Consider the following 26723-nt stretch of genomic DNA (forward strand, 5'->3'; position numbering starts at 1 on the left):
GCGGCCTATCAGAAGCGACGGTCCCAGCGGAGAGGGCGGAAGAGAAGAAAGCCAGTTCCGGACGCGGCCGCGCCGCCATCTGTCACCTCAGCTCCGGCACCAGCAGCCCGTCGCCCCAGTCCTGCCACCTGTTTCCTCGGCGGAGGCTGCTTCCCGGTCCTGCCACCTGTCTTCCCTGTTCTCGTCTCTGGCTTCTTTTCCAACATGGATCTGGTCGGAGTGGCATCGCCTGAGCCCGGGCCCGCAGCGGCCTGGGGACCCAGCAAGGTGAGTGGCGGTCGCGGCTGACGCACCTGCCTTGGTCACCCGGGCTGGCCCTCCCGGAATGCTCGGAGAGGGTGACAGGCACGGAGGCGGCTCCACGGGCGACTGGGGAAGTTCTGAGCGGGACCCCGGCGACCTCGGACGGTGGGGACGGGGGGCGGCGCTGCCAGGGTGGGATGGGGGAGGCTAGGAGGGTGGCCGGGTCTGCCAGTGGCCACTCTCGGCGGTTTGGTCTCTCTCCAGATCTGCACCTTGATTTGTGAACCTCGGTAGCAAATATTTGGCTGGGCTGACTTAGAAACTCTGACGTTTGAGAGAAAACAAGCACTATCTTGTTTGTCACGGGCCAAGTGAGTCAGCCCGAATACTGCACAGAAAGCCCGACCGAGGAAAGGCCATTTAGGCAGCTGTTAATTTAGGTTGACAAATGCGGTTATTCCCCCTTAGTCAGTTTCTTGGTTTTGAAGTAGTAAATAAATGGTAAATCCAGGCGCACCTTCCTCCCTCAAACTAATACTCGCGTACACTGCGTACTGTCAAAGCGGTTATGAATTCTCATTATCTGTCTGGGCTTTAACGTTTAAGCTTTTTCCTGTAGTGGCCAACTATTACGTTTATTTCACGTTTGATTTCTGGTTTTCAGACTGCTCCTCTGCATGATAGTTTCATCAGAAGGAGGAAAAGACTCTTCTGCCGCTTTGTTGAGGATTTGCTTGAAAGCAAGAGTGCTTCAGTTGGGATGTTGTGTTCCTCAAATTAAGGTTGTGAAGGAATCCAACTTTTATAGCTTCTTAATTGTTTTTCACATGCTGTCACGGAATATTTGTTCTGTGTAGAGGGTCACTCGGTTTATTAGATCTTTAGGCTAGGTCTTAACAGAGCAAGGGGAAATAATTAGCTATTCAGAAAAGTATGAAAGTTTAATTAAAGTTAATTTTATGAAAGTTCTGATACAACTGCAGGGAGAATTAAGAGAATCCACTGGCAGATGTGGTTACATCTACATGGTTTTTTTGTGTAATTTTTTTCTACTAAGCCATGTTGACAAGGCCAAGATCAGTAGACATAAAAAGACAAAATCAGTAGCCTAATACAAATAAATGTGTACTTTACATGTTAAAGTCCTCCACTTAAGCACCTAATGGCTGATAAAAATGCCAAATGAGACAAACTTTGCTCAGAATACATAATGTCAGAACAAATTTCATTTAGAAAACTAATTCAGTAATAAAATGTTATCATATTTTCATTTAAGGATACATCATCAGAAATAGAAAGTTTCAGTGTCATCATTCAACAAAAAAAATAATCCTGGGGTTTATTGATGTTCTGCTGAGAAGACAGCATTTTCACAGGGTAAAAATTAGATGCTGCAGGTATTTCTTAATCCTCTCCTCCTCTGTTTGGAAGACCTAAGTAATTACAGAAAGCTTAGTGGAGGAGGTAGAGATTTGAGGAAGGTCTTGAAAAATGGAAAAAATGTCAAAGGCCAGCAATTCCCAAAACTGTTTGGTTAGGACCAATTTACACTCTTAAAAATCATTGAGAACCCCAAAGAATTTTTGTTTATATTGGTTACATCTATTGATATTTGTTACATCAGAAATTAAAACAGACATATGAAAGTTTTTATTAAGTGATATAAAAGTTGTTATGTGTTAATACAAACAGCATTTTTATATGTAACCTCTCCCTTCATTTTCCAAAACAAACAAAAATTAGTGGTATAGTATTGTTTTGTATTTTTGCAAATCTCTTTAATATCTGACTTAATAGGAGACCTTTTTTCTTTTACTCTGTTGTATATGCTTTAGTTGAAGCATATGAAGAAATTATGTTCTTACAGATGTGTAGATTATAGCAGGTATAATCAAAGATGGCTAACGAGCACATAGATGTACTGAGAACAAACTGAATTAATCTCTAAAAATGCACATTTAGGGGCGCCTGGGTGGCTCAGTCAGTTAAGCATCCTCACTTCGGCTCAGGTCATGATCTTGTAGTTTATGAGTTCAAGCCCAGCACTGGGCTCTCTGCTGACAGCACAGGACCTGCTTCGGATCCTCTGTCTCTCTTTCTGTCCCAACCCTGCTTCTGTGCACTCTCTCGCACACTCTCTCGCGTGAAAATAAATATGCATTAAAAAAAAATCTTAAAAATGCACATTTATATCCTAAACCTACTACCTTAGAAAATTTTGGAAAATGCAAGAATATACAAGTACACATTCCAGGAGCCATCAGAGTGATATTACCATATCTGATGTAGACTGGAAAACTCCCCTCTATACTCTTTATTTGAGAGAGAGGGAGGGAGAGGGAGAGAAGAGAGAGGAAGAGGGGCAGAAGGCGAGAGAGAGAGAGAGAGAGAGAGGGAGAGAGAGAGAGAATCTCAAGCAGCCTCCACACTCAGCAGAGCCAGACTCAGGGCTCCCATCTCACGACACTGGGACAGCGATCTGAGCTGAAATAGAGTCAGACATTCAACCGACTGAACCACTTAGGCCCCCCTCCACTCCATGCTTGAGAGGGTAAGAGTGGAAAAGACAAAGAATGTCTTAGTACAAAATAATTTTAATCTCACAGACACCCTGAAAGAGTCTTGGGGACCCCTCCCCCCGGGTCTTGGGGGTGCCAGTTATAAAATGCCTAACTGGTATTATAGACAAAGAATTTTTAATGGATAGTCCAAGGGAGAATTGGCAAACTGTAGGTAAAAGTGAGGAAATGTGTAGCTCTGTTGGAAAGAGAACTGTGAAAAATTAATTCATGGGGCTCTTGAAAACTGTCAAGTTCATCAAAAACAAAGTCTGAGAAACTCCCAGCCGAAGAGTCATGCTGACTAGATGTTATATGGTGTGCTGGCTTGATTCACGATCCTGAAATAGAAGGACGTTACAGAAAAACTAAGAAAATCTGAATAAAGTATGCACTTCAGTTAATAATAATCAAGTATATAAATATTGGTCTATTAATTATGGCAAATGTACAATACCAATACAGGGGAAGCTGGGTATGGGATATTTGGGAACTCTATGCCATCTTTGCAATTTTTCTGTAAATCTAAAAGTACTCTAACGTTAAAAGTTAAAAAAAAAATTAATGTGGTATAAACTCAGATGATGTTTTCCATAGACCCTTGTCTTTAGAAGTAAAATTACCACTTAAATGTTCTATCTAGATTGTATCTCTTAGTTGCATGGGCAAAAAAGAGACCTTCCTATGGGTTATGATTCTCTTGGCTTGCTTCAAGTTGAGAATTGAATTTTTGTTATTACGTGCCTCCTTCATGTTTGCTGTTTTTTATTTACTTGATTCTTCCCCACAGTTGTCTGCAGGATGAGCAGCTAGGGGTGCATCTTTGTGAGCTAGAAGGAAATGGGGATAATTTCCTTCTACTCTGCAGCCATCCTGGTGTTGAAGAATGTGGTAGTTATAAAGAACTCCACAGAGCAGTGGTGGGTTTCCTAGAGGAGAGGAAAACCGGTCTAGTCTCAGGGGCCTTCAGCAAACAGGAAAGAAAGAATCAGAGAGCTGGTTAAGGCCTTGATAGATGTCATGTTTAGAGCAGAATGACTATAACTAGGAAAGGTTGTGTGGGGTTTCTCATCAGATCTTGATGCTGTGGGGAGTTTATGTTGATGAAGGGAATAATGGGAAAGGACATTGGATAGTGACGGTGCAGCAAGATTATGGAGGGCTTTTTCTCTCTATCTCTGTAAATTTATTATTATTATTATTATTATTGTTATTAATTTTACAAAGTTTCTCTATTCACAGAGGGTGTTTGATTTATCAAGGAGTTGCAAGATGATGACAGAGGATTCCTCTCTATACACCCTGTGGTGCCCATGCATAGGAGGAGCCCCCGGTAAATTATCAGAGGCTCCCTTGAGATGATGAACCTCTTGTGCCTGTGGAGGACTGCCCCCTGTCTGGCAGCTGTCCCTCACACAGCCCAAAAATTTTTATGGAGGCCTTTTGACTGCTAGTTTGAGGAATTTGGATTTGAGGAATTTGGGCAACCTTTGTGAAGCCTTATTTACCTTTACCCATGGAAGTTGCCCTGGTGTGGGTCAGCCCAGCTGAGCTGGTCAGTAGAGGTACAAGGAAGGGGAGTACAGCTCGAGAGTACAAGGCCTCAAGGAGCAAGATCAGTAGGAGTGGGCAATTAGGATATCTTGGTGCTCTGTGGTCTCTATGTGTTTCTTTTTCTGGTTCAGTATCTTTTGGGTGTAAGTCAGTCTCTGCCTCAAAATAAAGTCACCCCCTGTCGGTATTGCCTCCTCTGAGAAATTGTCAGATAATACGTTGTTTAACATCTTATAAAATTAATTGCTGACAAACAGAAGCACCAGAAGTGGCTAGCCAGAGGGGCCGATTTCAAGATGGAGAAAGGGATGTTAGAATAGTAGAGATGTAGAAAGGTATCACACCTCTACAGCCTGGGGACAGCCTGGCAGTTCTGTGAAATATTTCCAGTGGTTTTTTTTTTGGCATGTGTTATTCAGTGAATACCTGAGTGTCTCTTTATGTCTGAAGCTCTATGCTGGGCTCTGAGAATGAGAAGACCCTGCCCTTCAAGGGGCTCATGTTGTATTGTGGCTGATACATTAATACAGTCATTGGTCCTGACCTACAGTGTGTGCACAGTAGTATGGGAACACAAAGGCAAGGATCTGGTTTTGTCTGATGAAATTGAAAGAGCCTTATGGAGTTGGTGACAATTGGGGGAAAATAGAGAAGGAGGAAAATATACCGAGAGGAGCATGTGTGAAGGTATGGAGGGGTGAAAGTATGCCATAATTAGCACATGCTTATTGTTATTAGAGCATAACTCTTACCTACCAGGTAAGAGTTGAGACTGGAAAGATAAAGTAGGTCAAATTGTGAAGAGCATTCCTCGTTGAGGAATTTGGATTTCCTACTGCAGGCAGTACAGAGGTTTGCTTCTCACATTCCAACACAGGGTGATTAGGGAAGCAGTATAGCAAAATACTGAGGACAGCTTCTTAAGTTCAAAATCTGCCTTAGTTCAAATCTCAGCACTTCCATCTGCAGTGTTATTTGGGGTTAAAAAAAACCTTTCTGTGTCTCAGTTTCTAAATCTATAAAATGGGGGTGATGTTGTAATTATGCAGTTGCTGTGTCTCGAATAATCTATGTAAGTTATGCATATTAGGCAAGTGATTCACATACAGTGAATATTCCAATGTTGTCTGTGATTCTGCTGTTAGTCATTGCAAAATGTGGTTGACAGATCTGAGTTAGAGGATACAATCATTTACCTTTTGGAACCTGGACTTTGAAACTGATCAGACTAGGCATTTCTAGGTTAGGGGGCAGCATTATGTATTCTACCTAGTGGATTCAGAAGGAAGTCAGCAGAAGTCATGTGGCAAAGAGAGAGCTGTATTCTCCAGATTACAGAAAACTTCAAGATTCCAGACTTCAAAATCCTCACCAGGAGAGTGCTCAATTGCTGATAAGATCTGAGTGAGTGAAAGTCACACCAGACCTTGAGGAAGCCTCCTTTATTCTGTCCACATCTGGCTTTATGTAAGGCTGAAATAATTCTGCAGTAGGCTAACATAGGTATGTGCTGGGAGCCTGCTGCATCTCATTAATCTCAGGATAAGGCTCGATAAAACTTGATTCTGATTCACCTAGGCAGAAATAGGTATCTATCACCTGTTAGAGCTTTACCCTAACAACCTGAACCAATTCCTGAATCTCAATGTTAAGGAACCTGAACAAGGGTCATAGGCCAGCTGGAGGACCTAAACTTGATTTGAAAGTGTTGTGGCTAAAACAAATATCCATCATATGCTATATTCTAATTTAGACACTTGGCAGTAGTTAAGGGGTAAGTTTGGACTTTATCCTAAAGGCAGTGGGAAACATTAGAACAATCAAGAGCTGTAAGTAAGGAAACTCAACTAATCAAATCTGCATTTTAGAAAAGCCATTGTGCTGTGGTATGGAAAATGGAAACAAGCAGGACTAGAAGCAGAAAGATTAGTTAGGACTCTCTTAGAGTAGCCTGGTGATGGGTGGGTGATGCCTTGGAGTAGAATCTCAGAAGGAAGACAGAGAAAGCTGGGCCAGTTCAAGAGAGATTTAGGCATGTTATTCAATATTAGTGGTTTAATCACTAGATTATCAAATGTGATCATTTGCCGGTAAGTAAAGCTTACCTTCTCAAAAATTAGGAATTGTAAGATAAACTTATGGTTTGTATTTCAAGAGGGCTGAGATAGTGATGTCATTGAGAAAGGCCAACTTGCTGATTGTCCAAGAAGAGTTTCACAGGATATTGCTTTGTTGCAGTGGTATTGTTTCAAGACTGCTTCTCAGTTTTTATAGTTCAGAAATGTAGTTTTTATTGTTTGTCATTGTTAGTTTTGTTTTAACATATCCCCAGATGTCTTGTGAGGGGCTGACACACACTTTTGACATGTATGTAGAAGACTTACCCCTTAAATTAGAATGAGGTATAACTTCTGAGTGGGCTTTGAATTGTGCTAGTTGGTATAGTCTGTTCCTAAAAGAGAATCTACAGGGGTGTCTGGCTGGCTCAGTCAGTCGGTAAAGCATGAGATTCTTGGTCTTGGGGTTGTGGGTTTGAGCCCACCTTAGGTGTAGAGATTACTTAAAAATAAAATCTTTAAAAAAAAAGAGAGAGGAAATCTACATGGGAAGCCAGATTAAAAGCAGAAGATTATTTGATGAGCATGGAATCAGAACAAGGATGGTTATATGAACTCATTAGGTAGTGGGGTGATGCTATCATAGCCTGGTATTCTCCTCAACTAAAAAAACACACCTACCAAAAAAAAAAAAAAAAAAAAAAAAAAAAAAGGGACACACCTACCAAACAGGTTAGAAAGTGCTTTTGGCAAATGTAGTTTACATTTATCCTTGATTAGGTTTGAGATGGGAGATCTTTTTACTTTTAAATAATTTTCTCTTCTTCCTTTCTTTCTTTCTTTCAAGAGGGAGGGAGAGGGAGAGCAGGGTAGGGGCAGAGAAAGAGGGGGAGAGAGAGAACCCCAAGCATGCTCCACACCATCAGCTTAGAACCCCATGTGGGGCTCGATCCCACTAACCATGAGATCATGACCTGAGCCGAGATCAAGAGTCAGACACTTAACTGAGCCACCCAGGTGCCCCAAGATGATTTCTATAAGTAGGTAATTCTTTATTTTGGGTTGATTTTAACTAGTTTAATTCTCAAAAGATAGCCTTATTTTCAAGTTTGGAAGGTACTTTTCATTACTATGAATTAACCCCTTCTTTTTCTTTAAATAGTGTCCATGGGCTACCCCTCAAAACACAATATCTTGTTCCTTGGCTGATGTAATGAGTGAACAGCTGGCTAAAGAATTGCAGTTAGAAGAAGAAGCTGCCGCTTTTCCTGAAGTTGCGTAAGTAAAATTGACAAAGAATCTATTTTGTCTAGCAGCTTATTGTAAAGGTTTGAGGATTTGATTGTCATGGTCAGTGATTAAGAAATAACATTTTGAAAAGCAGTGCAGTAGAAAGAGCACCATACTGGGAGTCCTCCGATATTTGGGTTTTGGTTCTGATTCTATAATTAGTCGTCAGTGCTGTCTGGGGCAAATCCCTGTTTCTCTGGGTTTTAGTTATTACAATAGTTGAATCACATGATCTCCAAATTAGCAAATACTGAAGTAGGATACAGGTTTGATCAAATGTTTATAGTTTATCTTTTCATATATGCTTTCTCTCCAGAACACAGAACAAATGAATTTTGAGTCTCAGTTTGGATTTTATTATAGTCCATTTAGCTTTCTCTTGTAGCTCTCTTAATCCTAGTTAGTGCTTTCACAAGTGCCTGCCATTAGTCAGAGGGCAGTTGGACAGAAGGTGAATGATTTGGGCAAGTTTTTCCCATTGCTTCTTCAGTACAGTTTGTAACAGTGAAAAGATACTCTTCTCTCATAATCCGTTGCATCTGTTTACACAAGCACATTATATTAGTTTCTCTTGCCTTATTTTGAATAGTGTTGCTGAAGGACCGTTTATTACTGGAGAAAACACTGACACTTCTAGCGACCTAATGCTGGCCCAGATGCTACAGATGGAATTTGACAGAGAATATGATGCACAGCTTAGGCGTGAAGAAAAAAAATTCAATGGAGATAGCAAAGGTACTGTGACCTTATTAAGACAACTCCATTGTGTGGCAAGAAATGCTTGTAATGTCCTCCTAAATACATCTTCAACTGTTTTTGCCTTTTTAAGTTTCCATTTCCTTTGAAAATTATCGAAAAGTGCATCCTTATGAAGACAGTGATAGCTCTGAGGATGAGGTTGACTGGCAAGACACTCGTGATGATCCCTACATACCAGGTATCGATGCTTTTATTTCCTGAGGAGTTGGGGGGTGGGTATAGGACAGGGACAGAGGAAGACTAAGATTTCCAGTGGATCCTTATATTTTACATTTCTCTTTGAATCTCATTTGTAACTTATTATTAGATTTAAATATCTTTTCAGACAATATTGAATGTAGCAATGTAGTCTTTGCTATTTTTACATAAACTTGGCTTGTCTTAATCGCCTTTAGCAAAACCAGTTCCTACTCCCAAAAAGGGTTTTATTGGAAAAGGAAAAGACATCACCACCAAACATGATGAAGTGGTATGTGGGAGAAAGAATACAGCCAGAATGGAAAATGTAAGTTACAGGAAGTATTCTCTGTCAATCAAGAGTTTTACTGGTATAAGTTTAAAAAAACATGGGATTCTAAATAAGTACAGTATCTTAAATTTCTAAAAATATCCTTCATAAGGATGGATGTAAAGATGTTTTAGATAATAATATAGCAGTACCATGAAAACTCAGACATAATGAGAATGGATCTGAGAATAAAATTCTACAACAATATTAAGAAAACTGGTTTGATTTGTATTGATTCTAAATTTAAGAAATAGTTATTAGGAAAGTAGTGTATTTATTTTTTAGCATATTATTTTCCATAAAATAGCACCCCCCCCCACCCAAGAAACAGAGAACAGTGTTGATTGGGGGATAGGAATGGGAGAGAGAAATACTTTCTATCATACTTTTTTATACTTTTTGAATTTTTTTACTTTGTGCCTGAACTATCCCTGCAAAATCAGAAATAAAATGTAATTTATAAAATAGAAAAAAGAAGAAAAATTAGCATACTTTCTCTTATAAATATTGTGGTTAATAGAAAACATTTAGACTTTAGAACACAAATACTTGTTAAGTAATCTTTATTTATTTATTTAAATTTTTCTTTTAATTTTTTTTCTACACCCAAAGTTGGGCTCGAACTCACAACCCCAAGATCAAGAGTAACACGCCACACTGACTGAGCAAGCCAGGCACCCTGTAAACTGATTATTAAATTCTAGAAATAGGCCAGACCTGACTCTAGAACAACCCTCTCCAGTAGAATTTTATTTGATAATAGAAATATTCTATATCCATGTTAACTAATAGTAACCACATTTGACAGTTGAGCACTTGAAATTTGGGTGATGCAGCTGAAGAGCTGAATTTCTAATTTAATTTTAATTTATTTAACTTAAAAAAAATTTTTTTAACATTTATTCATGTTTGAGAGACAGAGAGAGACAGGGCATGCGGGGGGAAGGGGCATAGAGAGGGAGACAGAATCTGAAGCAGGCTTCAGGCTCTGAGCTGTCAGCACAGAGCTCAACGCGGGGCTCGAACTCATGAACTGCGAGATCATGACCTGAGCTGAAATGGGACGCTCAACCGACTGAGCCACCCAGGGGCCCCTAATTTATTTAACTTTAAATTTCTACACGTGGCTAGTGGCTACCATATTGGACAGTGGCAGCTCTAGAACATAATTGTCATGGTGTGGGCGGAGCTTGCTGTATACTAACCCACTTCTCAAAAATAATTCATTATAAGATTGTATTTCTTTGGTAAGATTTGGTGTAGCCTTCAAAATATAATGTGTCTTATGTCTAATGTAAAAGCAAGGTGCAAAGCATATGCAGGAATGCCTTAGTTTTTAGATGTGATTCAGTATTTTCTGTGCTTTTCTTAAAAAGCCTTGCTCTCTGTTGTGTTTTTTAGTGAGGTGTTTTTTTGTTTTTTGTTTTTTGTTTTTTGTTTTTTGTTTTTTGTCTGTGATACCTATGGGTTCTGCTTTTGTAGGCTAATCACCTATTGAGTAAGAAACCTGTTCCAAGTAAAGACTGGTACTGTAGTTTTTTTTGTTATTACCATCCCAGGTTTAAAGTATTCAGATGCTAATTTTCTTCTTTCTGGCAGTTTGCACCTGGGTTTCAGGTAGGAGATGGAATTGGAATGGACTTAAAACTATCGAACCATGTTTTCAATGCTTTAAAACAACATGCCTACTCAGAAGAACGTCGGAGTGCCCGCCTGCATGAGAAAAAGGAGCATTCTACTGCGGTAAGTATTCTTAATTTTTTTCTTTGATGGGAAATTCATATTAGAAAACTTCATATTTGGGGAAGAAACAAAACTTCCATGTTTGATATTTTTTCCATGCGATTGACTTTTCGAATCAGAGTTATAAATAAAACCCAAGTAGCTTTGCTGCTTGACTTTTCAGACTTGATGTAGCAGTTACTAATCACTTACTCAAAACTAACATTTTAGTGGTCATAATTAATTTGAATATGAATGTTTTAAGATTGAAAAAATTGGTTTCTGTTATACTGTGACATTTATAATAACTTAATCTCTAATGTTTTATGTTAGTGAAGATAGTATTTAATATCTTGAGAATAAAGTGATTTGTAAAAGTTAACAAAAACAATAGTAACTACACTAGCAGCTATTTAAATTTTAAAGATAAAACAAGATTTTGACTAACCTAGTGTCTGATTTTTAGTAGTTCTTTTAGATATTCACTTTCAGAGGCACTGAGTTGTAGTTGCAGAGGTGAATTGTATTTTGACAGCACACTTTTAGGAGCCTGTTATATATACATCTAGGTAAATTATAAAGGTAAAAAGTATGTTTTGAATGTTAGATACTAGAAATGGCTCAGAAAATGTTTTGTTATTACCAGTTATTTTCATTTATAGTGCTTTATCTTTTTCAGGAAAAAGCAGTTGATCCTAAGACACGTTTACTTATGTATAAAATGGTCAACTCTGGAATGTTGGAGACAATCACTGGCTGTATTAGTACAGGAAAGGAATCTGTTGTCTTTCATGCATATGGCGGGAGGTAAATGAGCAAAATGCAGTACCATCATGTCAATAAAATCTTAGCCCATTCTTCCCTGTATTAATGGATTTATACAAAAACAGTGCTACATGGCAAGCAGGGTAATGTAGAAAGCCTCTAGACAATATAAGGAGTGTACAAGGAAAAACGCAATCATCCTCATCTCACCATCCAGAAATAACCATTAACCAATTTGTATAGACTTCTTTAGTCTTTTTTCTATGTATATATATTTTCTACATTATTGTTATACTATCCCATACAGGCTGCTGTAAGTGACAGAGCAAAGTTTGCACTTGGGTTTGTCTCAAAACCCATGGTCTTTTTACTATGGGGCCCTTTCATACCAGCTTGAGTGGGGTATGCTTAGATCAGTTACTGATTCTTGCCTTTGTAACTCTGATCCTTTAAGAAATACCAACTTTAAATAAGGCTTGTATCAGGGCACCTGGATGGCTCATTCAGTTAAGCGACCACCCTCGGCTCAGGTCATAATCTCGTGGTTCGTGGGTTTGAGCCCCACATTGGGCTCTGTGCTGACAGGTCAGAGCCTGGAGCCTGCTTGTGGTTCTGTGTCTCCTTCTCTGTCTGCCTCTCCCCTGCTCATGCTCTGTCTCTGTCTCTCAGAAATACATAAATTAAAAGAAAAAGAAAAAAAAATGCTTGCATCATTTAGTGTAAGATCTTACACTATTTAAATCTTACCCACTTCACTTTTGTTACAATGGCTTAGATGAGTCAAGAATAACATGAAGAAGGAAGATACTTTTTAAAGTGGAGCCTGTTTAGAGATTGCGCTTAAGCCAGGAATGTAAAATCATCTAGTCACTTACCATTGAAGTCAACCAACAAGGTTCACTACACGTCAGTTATTCCTTTACCTTAATAATATTTACAAACAAAAACATTAAAATAGATTACAGAATTCTAACTCTTTTTAGGTTCAGAATGTATTTACTGTGTACTTAAGGGGATTCAAATGATTATTGGTCAACTCCTTGCCTTTGCTTTTCTTAAGTATTTAATCTTCCTTTCTAGATGAGACATACATGTGTAATCACATGTTGAATTATACTGTTAAGTTTAAAAATAAAAAGGATAAAAATGAATATTAGGGTAAAATAGCTCAACATTTTCAAGCCATGCGATCTGGAGCAGATTACTAAACTTTGTTTAAAAACTGACCCTTACCTGGGCACGGGTTGGAGTTAAGCGTCCAACTCTGGATTTCAGCTCAGGTCATGATCTCATGGTTCGTGGGTTTGAGGCTTGCATTGGGCTCCATTCTGGCAATGTGGAGCCTGCTTGGGATTCTCTTCCTCTCTCTCTCTCTCCCTCTCTCCCTCTCTCTCTCTCTCTCTCTCTGTCTCTACCAGCTCACTCTCAAAGTAAATAAATAACTTAAAACAAAACAAAAAAAACCTGGCCCTTACCTCATAGGATTTTTGTGGTGATAAATGAGATCATAAATTTGATAATGTCTGGTATAAATCTTTTTAAAAAAAATTTTTTTTAATGTTTATTTACTTTTGAGAGAGAGAGAGAGAGACAGAGCATGAGTAGGGGAGGGGCAGAGAGAGAGGAAGACAGAAGCCAAAGCAGGGTCCAGGCTCTGAGCTGTCAGCACAGAGCCTGATGTGGGGCTCGAACTCACAGACTGTGAGATCATGACCTGAGTCGAAGTAGGATGCTTAACTGACTGTGCCACCCAGGTGCCCCTGGTATATATTAATCTTAATAAATAACTTATTTCTTCCTTTAAACTTCATTGCCCTCTTCCCAAGTTTTATTTCAGGGTTCCCTAAGACCAGACAAATATAAATTAATGACACAAATTAAAATGGGAGATTACTCATGGTAGAAATTAAAACTACAGAAAGGATTAAAATGAAAAGTAGCCTTCATCTTACCAACTGTCCTTACACAGGTCTTTTCTTCAAAGATAACCACTATGTTTGAACGGTTTTTAGTTTAGTCTTCCAGGAATTTTTATGCATATATCCCTTAATTTGTTTATACAAAAGAGATTATATTCTGTATTCAAGATCTTAGTTTTTCAGTTAATATATCTTAGATCTTTCTAAGCTCATACCATCCCATTTTTATAGCAGTACATTACAGTGTGTTAATGGGCTTATAGCATAGCCAAGAGGAGAACATTATAGCAATAACTGTTACGGTTGATAAAAGAGAATTATGTAATAGATTACACAGGTAGGACTATCTTTGTACATCTACCTTGGTGTGCTTTTGCAAATATATACATTTTTAAAGTTTATTTATTTTGAGAGAGCATTGAGTTAGGGAGGAACAGAGAGAGAGGGAGAGAGAGAATCCCAAGCAGGCTCCATGCTGTCAGTGCAAAGCCTGATGCAGGACTTGTTTTCATGAACCGTGAGATCATGTCCTGAGCCGAAATCAAGAGTTGGACGCTTAAAGAACTGAGCCACCCAGGCGCCCCTCTTAAGCTGAATTCTAGTTCTGAAATTGCTGGGGCAAAGACTGTATGCACTCTTTTCCCTTTTTGTTAAATAGTGGAATGCCTCATTGAATGGAGAATACCAGCTGGCTATGGTAGCAAGCAGCATATCTTTCTTTTATTTATTAAAAATTAAAAAATTTTTTCTTGTATGTCACACCAAAGGCCAGAAATCCTGAATTTGTGTTTATATTTTCATTTTACTGGCAGGACAAATGTGATTTCCCCTATGAGTCAGTCAAATCAAATAAGTTGTTGTACATTCTATAAACATCAGTAGGTACTGACAGATTGCGCTGTGAGAAGGTCAATTAACTTATGCAGCAGTATGAATCTGTTTCCCTCATCCTCATTAATGCTTAGTAATATCAAACGTAATTTTTTGTCAGTGTAGAAGATGAAAAGTACTATTTTGATATTTTGGTGTGCATTTGTCTATAATTAAGGTTGTACATTTTTTGGAAGTGCTTTTATACCCATTTGTATTCCTTTTTATTGTCAACTGCTTTGTTTATCCTTTATCTATTTTCCATTATACCCAATGATAATGAATGATCTCTCTTTCTTTCTGGTAGAATTGGTATTGTAATCTGTACTTGCGCATTTGTAAGTTAGCAAAACTAGAGAGCATTTGGTTTTCTACAACTGAGAGTAAATACTTTTTTTAATATTTATTCTTGAGAGAGGGAGAGAGCAAAAGAGAGAGTGGTGTTGGGGGTGGCAGAGAGGGAGAGAGAGAATCCCAAGCAGGCTCCACGCTGTTAGCACAGAGCCTTATGTGTTTCCTTACTTAACCTTGAGATCATGACCTAAACTGAAACCAAGAGTTGGATGCTTAACTCGCTGAGCCACCTAGGTGCCCTGAGAGTAAATGCTTCTAAAGTTTTTAGTTTTCTGTGCTATGTAACAAATTACCACAGACTAGCAGCTTAAAACAACACTCATTTATCATCTCCTAGTTTCTGTTGATTGGAAGTTCCAGCGAGCGAGGCTTAGCTGGGCTTTCTGCTCAGGTTCTCTCAGGGCTACTCTGGGTGGCAGCTGGGGCTGCATTCCCTTCTGGGGCTCAGGTCCTCTTCCCTTGGCACAGTTCAGTTTATTGCCACTGTAGCACTTAGGTCTCTATTGTTGGCTGTCAGGTAGGTAGGGGCTGCTCTCAACTTCTAGAGGTCGCTGCAGGTCCTGGTCATACCTCCCTTTCATGCAGCACAAGTGAGACTTCATACAGGATAGGAATAGTGAACAGAACAGTATCATTGCCATTCGCATTCAGGGAAGAGGTCATGATGAAGTTAGATCTCAACCTGGATTGTAAACAGTAGGCAAAACCCCATAAAAATCCAACAACAACCTGGTGTTGAGTGCAAAAAGCTAATTGCTTAATATTTACAGTATACCATCTGTTAAACTTTTAAAGTTATACAGAAAATAATATACATGGATTTTTAAACATAGATGCTTGTGTATGTGAGTATTTATATATTTTTTAGAAAGAGTAGGAAGATACTGTTCATGATGGTGATTGCCTTTGGAAAGGAATAAAGAAATAAGGAATAAAACTACCTAGGGTGGTAAACAAAGGGAACTTCAGCTTTATCTGCAATATTTAATTATTTTAAACGAATAAAAGGGCTGAAAATGGGAGGCTTGAAGTTTAGACAATGAGGAGATTGACAATGAGAATAGAAAATGTATGTTTAGAGGTAACAGGGTATAAAACCACGTAAGCAAACCAGAAACTGGTAAGGAGGACCTTAAAAGCTAGACAGAGGGATGTGTAATTTACTAAGAAACAAGGAAGTTTATGAATCTTATAAGTTAGAATCTTAGATACCTTCTGAATAGGGAATCTCCTCAATGGTATTTTTTTTTTTATTTTTTTTAAACATTTATTATTGAGAGACAGAGAGACACAGAGCGTGAGCAGGGGAGGGGTAAGAGAGGGGGAGACACAGAATCTGAAGCAGGCTGCAGGTTCTGAGCTGTCAGCACAGAGCCCGACACGGGGCTCGAACTCACAAACTGTGAGATCATGACCTGAGCCGAAATCAGTTGCCCAACCAACTGAGCCACCCACGTGCCCCTCAGTGGTATTTTTGATAGGGTCTCATCTACCTTATAGTTAAACTGTTGCAAGTGACAGGGAGCTTATCTCAAAATCCAGAGGTGTTTATAACACCTTTAAACTACTGGGTATTTCTTTCTGGTATAGAATCTCTAATCTGTCTCCTGAAAACTAAATTATCCATTCCCAAATATTTGTGCAGCTAACATGTGTTAGGTACTCTTCCAGGTAGTGGGGATATAGCCATGAATGGTATAAGGAAGATCTGTGAGCTGATAGGATGTACTTCCTCCCCACCCTGATCCCCTACCAAGACAGTAATAAATCAACAAAAAAACATCAAATATGTGTTATGGTAGGTAAATATGGTGACATCATAGCAACTGGTTGACTTATGTTTATTAGAACAGGAAGACTTATCTGATAGAGTGACATTTCAACTAAGATTTGAGGGGCGCCTGGGTGGCCCAGTCGGTTGTGTCCAACTTTGGCTCAGGTCATGATCTCACGGTTCATGAGTTCGAGCCCCATTGTCGGGCTTTGTGGTGACAGCTCAGAGCCTGGAGCCTGCTTCGGATTCTGTGTCTCCTCTCTCTTTGCCCCTCCCCCACTTGTGCTGTCTCTCTCTCTGTCTGTCTCTCTCAAAAGTAAGCATTAAAAACAATTTTTTTAAACTAAGATTTGAATAACATCTAGGATGCAGTATAGAGATCAGGTGGAAGAACATTCTGGACTAGAGAACAGCTAGTACTAATGGCTTAAGACAGGCACAAACTTGGTATCTCTGAGAGCCTATAAGAAAGCCAGCATGCTGGGAGCACAGTTGTGAAGGGGAGAGAGGAAGCTGGAGAAGTAAACAGCTTAGATCAGGTAGGACCCTCTCATCCAGGGTAAAGAGCCTGCTCTTTAAGTACAGTGGGAACCAAAGCTATGATTTGATTTTTGTTTTGAAAAATTACTCAGACTGTAGTGTGGAAAATGAATGATAAGAGGGTAAGAGAAGAAGCAGTAAGGTCCCTTAAAAAATTATTGTAGTTTGAATGAGAGAGAACAGTGGTTTTGGACTGAGGAGGTGTAGTGAAAAGAATTGGAGGCCATAGGGATGTGCTTCGAAGGTAAGAGTCAACAGTGTGTGCTGTTGGATTAGATGGGTGTGAGAGGGTACATTCTTGGCTAGAGCAGCTGGGTGGTGCCATTTACTGAGATGAGAGTGTGAAGAAAGGCAAGTTCAGGGTGCAGTTAACAAGAATTTTGTTTTGAACTTGTTAAGTTTGAGATGCCTGCTAGACATCCGAGTGATTCAAGTAGGGGTCAGGTAAATGGGCCTGAAGTTCTGGAGAGAGTCGGGATAGGGGTAGAAATGTAGGAGTTACCTGTGATAGATAATATTTAAAGCCATGGGGGCTAAATGAAATTTCCCAGGTAGAGAAGGCAGAAGGAGAAGCAGTTGGAGAACTCTGACCTTCTGAGGTTAACTGGCAGAAGAGGAATCAGCTGGGAAAATATAGTACAGAAGGAAGAGGTTGGGAGTTTGAGTTAGAGTTTATCCTCTGGAGATACAGTTCCTTTCTTTTCCAGATTAACATCCCTACACATATTTAAAGGTAAATTTTGTCTCTCTCTCTGTCCTCCTTTTTGTTTACACTGCCACCACCAGTGTTTCAAGTCTTCACTGGCTTACTATTGAGGGGCATTACATTAGCATCCTAAGTAGGTTCCACACCTCTGGACTCTTTCTGCCCCCTTCCATCTTGACCTTATCATTGACTTGATCTTCATGAAGTGTGTGAAGCCCTTGATGATTCCTCCCACCTGTGGAAATACATCCAGGCTTCTCACCCAGGCAGGCAGGGCTCTGCACACATCTGCCTCCATCTTGTCCCTTAACTCTGACTTCTTTCGTTTACTCTTTCCGGCCAAGTCTTAACTATAGTGTTTGTTATTCCTCAGACATGTCCTATGGTTTCCAACTCTGCTTGTGATAATACTGTGACAGTGCTTGTTCATATCCTACCCATCTGTTTCAGTTGCCACCTAATATCCTGCAGCCTTGCCTGGCCTTCCCAATCCAAAGTGACCTGTCCTGTTCGTGTACTTCTTGTATTGTCTCACGCCCCTCCTTGCATATTCATAGGGCAAGGACCCCTTTGCTTACCTTTTTATCTGCTAGAAGTGAAAGAGACATTTTAAAAAGCTGTTCTGTTTTGTTGCTTTTATTGAATTTTGCCTATAAACCATCCCAGGTAGATTGTAGCCTGTTTTAAAGCATCTGTGTTTTTGTTGTTCCTTAAGTTTGATTCCATTGTCATTAAGAAAGGTTATTTTATTATGGGTTATTGAAAACTGGTTGGCAATTTATTTGAAAGTGTTTTATTTAAGAAATCAAATCCTAATTATTAAGACCCCAAACTTGAAAGCTTAAAAAAACACCAAGGTTTGACATTCTTAGATGAGGTAGATCTACTTTGTATCATAGATTTTTTATTTTGAAATTGTTTTACTTCTGAGCTGGCAACTTACACTGACTTAATTTTTTTTTTTTTTCCACTTAGCATGGAAGATGAAAAGGAAGATAGTAAAGTTATACCTACAGAATGTGCCATCAAGGTATTTAAAACAACCCTTAATGAGTTTAAGAATCGTGACAAATATATTAAAGATGATTTCAGGTTTAAAGATCGCTTCAGTAAACTAAATCCACGTAAGATCATCCGCATGTGGGCAGAAAAAGAAATGCACAATCTCACAAGGTAAAGAAAATCACTGTGCTAGAAGTTATCTAGGGTAATTATGTTTCTGTATTAGGTTTACCAGCCAGGCAAAAAAAAAGTCATGCTTGCTTTTAAATTTATTTGTAGAAATTATGGAAGGCCTTGAAATTCTAGGGTTTGGTTTGGTTTGGTTTGGTGTTTTAATATTTACTCATTTTTTGAGAGACAGTGCAAGTAGGGGAGGAGCAGAGAGGGAGACACAGAATTGGAAGCAGGCTCCAGGCTCCGAGCTGTTAGCACAGAGCCCAGTGCAGGGCTTGAACTCACGAACCGTGAGATTATGACCTGAGCTGAAGTTGGACGTTCAACCAACTGAGCCATCCAGGCACCCCGAAATTCTAGTGTTTAATGAGGCTTTCTGTAAGAAAATATTACCCTGTATATAACCTGAATTCATACTTTTTTAAAAGGTTTATTTATTTATTTATTTTGAGAGAGGGAGAGAGCATGAGCAGGGGAGCGGGGGAGAGAGAGAATCCCAAGCAGGCTCCACACTGTCAGCTCAGAGCCCGATGTGGGGCTTAAACTCAAGAACCATGAGATCATGACCTGAGCTGAAACCAGGAGTCGGATGCTTAACCAACTGAGCCATCGAGGCATGCCCCAAATTCATACTTCTGGGATGAATAAGCTGTTTTCTTTTTTCTTTCCTCAGTAAAGTTTGAGGGAAACAAAGTCATTTTCTGCCTAAGACATTTTGTCATATGTCTATATGCTGTCTTTTTTCAGCTTCCAATTAAGCTTATTATAAATAATAATTGTTTCAGAAAATGTTTATTACATCTAATGTTTGTTAATTTGGTTGGGGCAGAGTCTGACCAAATTGCATTTTGTTTTAATTTATTAGACTTGTTCCTCAGTTCCCTAAGCAATTAAAGAGTTAGTTTTGTCAACCAACTAACATAGTAATAATCTTTTTCATTAATAAAACTTTTCATATCTTAATCCATTAAAAGCTTAATTTTAGTTACTTTTTTCTAGAGATGTTTACTCTCAACTGTAATTATTCATATTTATTAGTAGCAGAATTCTTCTACTTAGTATGACGTCTAAATAGGATAATTTTTTCAGAGGTGTTGCCGCCCACCAGTCTCTTTCCTACACTTCTGAGATCTCATCCCTGCCATTCTTAAAATTCTTCAACAGCCCCTATAGCCTTTAGTGTTCAAAGGCCTTTTCTGATCTGAGGCCCACCTGTAACCTCAACCCACATTGCCCTTCTCATTCAAGATCATCTATGTTGATTGATACACATTCCCCAGATGGACCGTGCTCTTGAATGCCTCCATGCATTTCCAAGCTGCTTCCAGCCCTAGACCAGCATGCCCCCCACACTGTCTTAATCTAGCTAATTCCTGTTCACCCATTTCTTACACTAAGCCATCCTGATGCCACGTGCTCCTATAGCTCCTACCCACACCTCTGCCAGTGCATGTGCCACACAGCATTGTCTCCTCACCTGTCTGTGCCTTCTAGCAGTCCATGTGCTCTGTAAGGGCAGAGGCTTTGTTTTACTATCTCTGCACCTCCCACCCCCTGAGTAGAACATGGTACCAGCTCATTGCAGGCCCTCGTTAGATATTTGTTGAATAAGTGAGATATTCTCTCCTCCTAATTTTTACATCCTTAATTATTTTTCTGTGTAGAATGCAGAGAGCTGGAATTCCCTGTCCAACAGTTGTACTACTCAAGAAACACATTTTAGTTATGTCTTTTATTGGCCATGATCAAGTTCCAGCCCCTAAATTAAAAGAAGTAAAGCTCAGTAGTGAAGAAATGAAAGAAGCCTACTACCAAACTCTTCATGTAAGTTGTGCTTTTCACAGCATTTACATGCCACCTTTTAAAAATATTTTGTTTAAACCTTAAAAATTTCCTAAAATAGTACTATTTTAAGGTGATGTAACAAGGACAGACTGAAGTTTGTAAAGGAATATTAACATTGGAGAGTTGTCTTTATATCAATATGCTGCTGTCTTGAGTCACTTTAGAAAAATCGTAGACCTAAGGAGTCCACAAACACTCACTGGTTAGCATTAGTGACATGGAAGCATGAAGCTGTTATTCACAAAACAGTATATTAAATAGAAGTTAACGTTTCCACATTTAGCAGATGCCATGCCTCGTTAGTTTGTATGCCTTCTTGAATGTCCTAGCTCTTAACAGCTAAGAAAATGCCTGTTGTTGGGAAGTGGGTGGGGAGCAGGTTTGGCCTCATTTTAAGAATGCTGGGGACGACTGAAGACGGGAGGAAGTGGCTTCTTGAGAGTGTGCAGGTCTTAGAGTTGGAAGGCACATGTCAGGAATCTTGAAGCCATTTATTCTTCAGGACAGCAACTGAATTCATCTGATGTCCTCCCAGCTTAGGAAAATGTTACTAATACTGTTGTCATTCCTCTGTAGTTTTTTTTTTCCCTCCGATTAAGCTCTACACCCCAATGTGGAGCTTGACCTCACAACCCTGAGATCAAGAGTCACATGCTCGGCCAAATGAGCCAGTCAGTCTCCTCAATAGAGAAGCTTCTATGCATTTTATGTGGTCTCTGCACGAAGCATTACATCCTACAGTAGCTGATGTAAATATGAAAGTGTTACCAAATAATTTTTTAAGACAGAGCTAGGGAGATGATCCAACTTTCTCTGCTTCCAATAGGAAAATATTGAAAGGAAAATCACGTTCATTTTTCTGGATTCTATGGGCTGGGGAAGAGATGAAGGAATGATGTACTTTCCTATTTGATTCTAGCAAGGCTGAGAAATAAAACATTAATGTTTATTTCTACTGTCAAAAATCAGTTAACGAGTATGTAATGCCACTTAATTTGTAAGAATATCTCTTCCCTAATGTGTCTGGCGGGAAGTACTTTCTACTTTGTATAAAAAGGTGAAAAAAGTTTTCACCCACTTTTATAAAGGGAAGCGGCTTTTAGATCTTCTGGTTAGTGACCATAACATGGCTGCTTTCTTAGCCCGTGGGAATCCTGGTCTGCCCCTTGATCTCCTGACCTTGTTGTTGTCACATAGACAAGGAAATAGAGTGTCTTACTCATTCCCTCCATTGTCTTAGAGTTCCCCCACCCAGTCTTAGACTGTACAAAGTAAAGAGGAAATAGTTTTGCTTTTTCGAGAAATTATTGGTTGGCATAGACATTTTAGTTGCATAGGTAACTTAGAATTACTGCTCACACCCTAAATGTGTGCCTTGCCTCTTCACAGTTGATGCAGCAGTTATATAATGAATGTACCCTTGTACATGCCGACCTCAGTGAGTATAACATGCTGTGGCATGCTGGGAAGGTGAGTACATTTTGTTACTGTCCATACTAAATATCTTGATGTAAATTATTGAATGTATCCTGAACACTTGCTCTACGTGTAAATAGGTCTGGTTGATTGACGTCAGTCAGTCGGTGGAACCAACTCATCCTCATGGCCTGGAGTTCTTGTTCCGTGACTGTAGGAATGTCTCACAGGTAAGCATGTAAACTAATATTTCTTTATAGGAGGTAATAGTTTCAAATATTTTTCTCCTAAGATAAGTCCAATGGTCATATTCTTAGAAATTGAAGGAAGGGTTTGGTTACCGACTGCTTTCAGGATAAGGATACAAAGATCAATTTGTCAGATTTCATTTTCAACAACAATTTGATTGAGTGTCTCACATTTGGGCTATTGAATTAAATTTGCAAGGGAGTAAGTTTTTATTTTGACTACAGATATTTAAGCAGTCAAGTAGATCTTTAATACATGCACAGTGCTTTAAGTGAAGCTGGTATTAGTAAGCCTACATGTTGACTGCCAGTGTTACTACCATTAAAAGGAGAGTAGTCATCTTAGTGGCACTGTCTGATCACTATGAGGTAAACAGATTCACGAAAGTAAAACTCCGTAATCATACATTTGGGTCACGTTTATTTGCTGTTTCTAAGGGAAACTAATTGTTAGCCGCAGATTCAGATAAGAATGGTCTTTCTAAATGATAGAATAACTTCATATTGGAAATAATTTCTGAACCTACTTGAAGATTTTAATTCATGGATGGGATTTAGTGAATATTTTGAGTCTACACATTCAAAGCAATGCCACCCAATTTTATATATACTGCTCGTTTATAGCTATGGAAGGTGTATTGTGACAAACTAAATCCAGAAGGCAGCCTGCATGTGTACGAGAGGACAAAAAGCAAGTAGAACCTGAGCAACATAGTTAAACTTGAAATGGGGAAATCTGTGGTTTGAAAACTATGGAAGGGGGGCACCTGGGTGGCTTAGTCGGTTAAACATCCAATTCTTGATTCCGGCTCAAGTCGTGATCTCACGGTTTGTGAGTTTGAGCCCCATGCCGGACTCTGCGCTGACAGCAAAGAGCCTGCTTATGATTCTGTGTCTCCCTCTGTCTGTGCCCTTCCCCTGGTTGTGTGTGCCCTCTCTCTCTCCCTCTCACTCTTTTTCTCTCTCTCAAATAAACTTTAAAAAAATTATGGAAGGGACGCCTGGGTGGCTAAGTCAGTTAAGCATCCGACTTCAACTCAGGTCACGATCTCATGGTTTGTGAGTTCGAGCCCCACATCGGGCTCTGTGCTGACAGCTTGGAGCCTGGAGCCTGCTACGGATTCTGTGTCTCCCTCTGTCTCTGCCCTTCCCCTGCTTGTGCTCTCTCTCTCTCTCAAAAATTAATAAACATTAAAAAAAAATTTTTTTAATTATGGAAGGAATTCATTGGCATCTTACAAGTACACTCTTCCCTGTGTTTTGTTTCCAAGGGAGCCTTGCTATAACATCTCCTACTGATTTATATTTCTTTACTAGTTTTTCCAGAAAGGAGGAGTAAAAGAAGCCCTTGGTGAACGAGAACTCTTTAATGCTGTTTCAGGCTTCAACATCTCAGCAGATAATGAAGCTGATTTCTTAGCTGAGGTAAATGGTGTGCGGCTATTATTCACCTTGCTAATAAAGCATGGGATGGAGTAGATAGCTGAAACCGAGAGCTCATTTTATTCTTCTGTTTTCTCAAAAGCGAAATTAGAGATTTTTCTTTCCTTGAGATGTTTTGGTCCTTTCTGGGCTTAAAACCTAGGATAGACTTAGAGCAAAACACTTCTTCAAGGAGTTCACAGTTTGATTAAGATGGACAAATAAGATCATTTCCAGTATACCTCTGTGCCTCTATTCACAAATGAGGAGGTGGGCTGGTGGACACTCTGGGTGATACAGAAAACGGTAACACATCGTCCCGCCCTTAACTGAATATAGAAAGTTAGCAGTGGTCGCCCTTAGAAATACCCAGTAATTGCAGTATGGATCTATAGAAGCATAAAAACAAAAAACCTGCCTCCAGAGAAGTTCTCTTAAAATTGAACAAAAATTAAAAAGTGAAATAGCTAATTATTCCCGACAGTATACCAACGCAGAGAATGATTATGGAGTCTGTTGCAGAACTCCTTAGGTATTTGAATTTGGCCAAGCTGTGCTGGAACATAAGGGCAGAGGAGAAGTAACAGGAAGATGGTATAGCTGACATCTAGCACAGTACAGTTGCTCAGTAAGTAGGAGTTACACTATTGTTGAACCAACATTGGAATTTCCTTTTTCTTGTTTCCCGAAAGCTTTATAGAGTACACAGTAAGACACAGGATCCTAGTTACCAGCTTGATAAAGATACTAAGTATTAATTCAAGCAATGTAATCAAGTAAAAGAACATACATGTACGTGTCATGCTGTAGTATGTGTCACATACTGTAATTCCAATTCAAGGCCAGCGTCATTAGGAAAGACCTAGGAAGAGAAAACTGCTGGTTCAATCTGAAGTGTGGTTTCTGTGAAGTAAGATTTTGACAAATGGATTCAATGTGTTTTGTAGATAGAAGCTTTGGAGAAAATGAATGAAGATCATGTTCAGAAGAATGGAAGAAAAGCTGCTTCATTTTTGAAAGATGATGGAGGTCCACCCGTCCTGTATGATGAATAGCACCAACACCCACTGCTTTCCATTGTTTACACAGTGGTGACTGTCAGCTGCCAATGGCAAATGAAGTTATGGGTGACTTGAAATACCAAAACATGAGGAGTGTACAATGGTGCTTCTGTGCTTTTTTTCCCCCTTGTAACCCATATGCCAGATGTGTGGAATTTGTAGCTCAGCATTGGGAGAATAAAATGTCACTACCTCTCGTCTTATGAACAGGATAATATAATTCTTTAACAGCTACAGCTTATCTAGCTGAAACCAACCTGATTTTATAGGAATCGTGGCATAAAATGTTTTGATGAGAATTTTTAAAATTTAGGTAACGTTTCCAAACATGGGAGGAAAGGACAGGTGTGTTTACAAGGGAGACTTTTATTACAACGTACTTGCTTTTTTCACCTCCCCATTTTGTGTTCTATCTTCCCTCAAATATTTTATTGGCCTAAAACTAGCCCTTCTCAATTCTTTTTCCAGCTTGTGACCGTGATTCTAAAGGAAAATTTCTTCTCTTTAGTAGGTGATAGAAATGGAAATTTGGTTGTAAAATGACTGACAGAAATAGAAGTTTATTGTTACATCAGGAATATGAACTGAATTTTTCTTTTCCATATTCCTATCCAAGACAAGGCATCACAGGTCTCTGAAAGAGAGAAATATGTAAGAACTTCTTTACTATTCGGAGTTTTTAAGTTTAACTTTAAATTTTTCTACATTTAGGTGAAGTGGTTAGGGTAGAATTCATGGTGCAACTGCTCTGTGTTTATAATGAAAATGTTAATTATCCGGAACGATGGAATATAATAATTAACCATGTTTTACATATTTTAATGAAATCAGTGAAACAAAGTTCTATTTACATTTCATTCAGACTGTCTACTGACTGATTTTGAAATAGAGCAAACTAATTAGAAATATTAAATAGTCACATGTTGAAGAGTATGTATAAAATAATGTGTGCACCAAATTAACCAAGCAGTTTGAACTGGCCTCACTCAATAATTTTTAGTACTGGCTGGACGTCACTTCTTATATAAATCAAACACTATAGTTGAGAAGTACATTTGTTTTGTTAGGATTGAAGTTCATTAACTACAGTGTAATCATTCCTCCTGTTACTGAAGTCAAGTTAGTTGACTTCAAAGACCCAAACTTTTTGCTACTGAAAACCCAAACTTTCTGTCTGGTACTGGAAAGTAAAAATCTAAACATCATTCACACTTGAAAGCTTCTTTAACGTTATTTTAAGATGCCAAATATGTTCTTTCTAGAAAAATATTTATTTTTGTTTCTGTTACATAGCTTTTAACTGCATTTCAGAGAAGTGTGATTTTGGATAGACTCATTACGTTTCTGAAATGTTTACTACTCTGAAACAAAGATTTAGATGAGTGGTGATTATTGGCTTTACAGAAATTTCAGAGAACTAATTTTAAAAACCATGAACCATTTAAAGAATTTTTTGTTTTGTTTTCTGACATACTCTGTTTGACAAAGAGCAGCAAACCATTGCTGTGTGGCATTCTTGGAGTGTGCTGTGAACATGCTTTTTAAGATATTAAATATGAAGAGAGCATTTTAGAATTGGTTCTTTGTGTGGTTTCTTACTGTTCTTTATGTTAACTTATGTCCTGGCACCAAGTTACCCCTTCTTTATAAAATTAAGCAAAGCTATCTTAAGCAGTTTTTTTCCCATTCAACTTCTCATATTTAGATTTCAGTAAATGATCTACTTCATCTTACGAATAGGTTTTTCTCTTACATATCCGTGAGTACCTATTTCACATAGTGGAAAAAGAAAGTGGGAGTGTTGCTAAGTAAAGACTCAAATACAAATGGGAAAAGCCCAACATTTGGAAATAAGGATATTTTATTTTACTTTATTGGAAGTAGATACATGAGTATCTATAAGTTATGGAAATAAGGATGGCTGTAGAGGATTTTT

At 38.9% G+C, this 26723-nt stretch overlaps 1 protein-coding gene across 3 annotated transcripts; it reads left to right on the forward strand.

Moving 5' to 3' along the window:
* On the forward strand, window positions 1-26359 carry RIOK3 (RIO kinase 3). 3 transcript variants are annotated; one of them, XM_047827620.1, is made up of 13 exons: window positions 1-267; window positions 7575-7690; window positions 8292-8437; window positions 8532-8639; window positions 8857-8966; window positions 10569-10712; window positions 11371-11498; window positions 18595-18792; window positions 20460-20619; window positions 22030-22110; window positions 22197-22286; window positions 23622-23729; window positions 24674-26359. In XM_047827620.1, the coding sequence occupies exons 1-13, from the start codon at window positions 205-207 to the stop codon at window positions 24779-24781; spliced, it is 1560 nt and encodes a 519-aa protein (XP_047683576.1). In that variant the 5' UTR covers window positions 1-204; the 3' UTR covers window positions 24782-26359. The 3 variants fall into 3 exon arrangements, with proteins under 3 accessions (XP_047683576.1, XP_047683577.1, XP_047683575.1); XM_047827619.1 differs by lacking the exon at window positions 1-267 and adding an exon at window positions 526-1025; XM_047827621.1 differs by lacking the exons at window positions 1-267; window positions 23622-23729; window positions 24674-26359 and adding exons at window positions 456-1025; window positions 22929-23186.
* Window positions 26360-26723: the final 364 nt, after the last annotated feature.

Source organism: Prionailurus viverrinus, chromosome D3 (genome assembly GCF_022837055.1).
Source record: "Prionailurus viverrinus isolate Anna chromosome D3, UM_Priviv_1.0, whole genome shotgun sequence".
NCBI lineage: Eukaryota > Metazoa > Chordata > Mammalia > Carnivora > Felidae > Prionailurus > Prionailurus viverrinus.

Excerpts from the sequence above, each read along its gene's own strand:
- RIOK3 (XM_047827619.1), top strand. The coding sequence starts at position 921 with ATGATAGTTTCATCAGAAGGAGGAAAAGACTCTTCTGCCGCTTTGTTG. Across the intron at positions 8,967-10,568 it reads ATACAGCCAGAATGGAAAAT|TTTGCACCTGGGTTTCAGGT; the intron begins GTAAGTTACAGG and ends TCTTTCTGGCAG. Across the intron at positions 10,713-11,370 it reads AAAAGGAGCATTCTACTGCG|GAAAAAGCAGTTGATCCTAA; the intron begins GTAAGTATTCTT and ends TATCTTTTTCAG.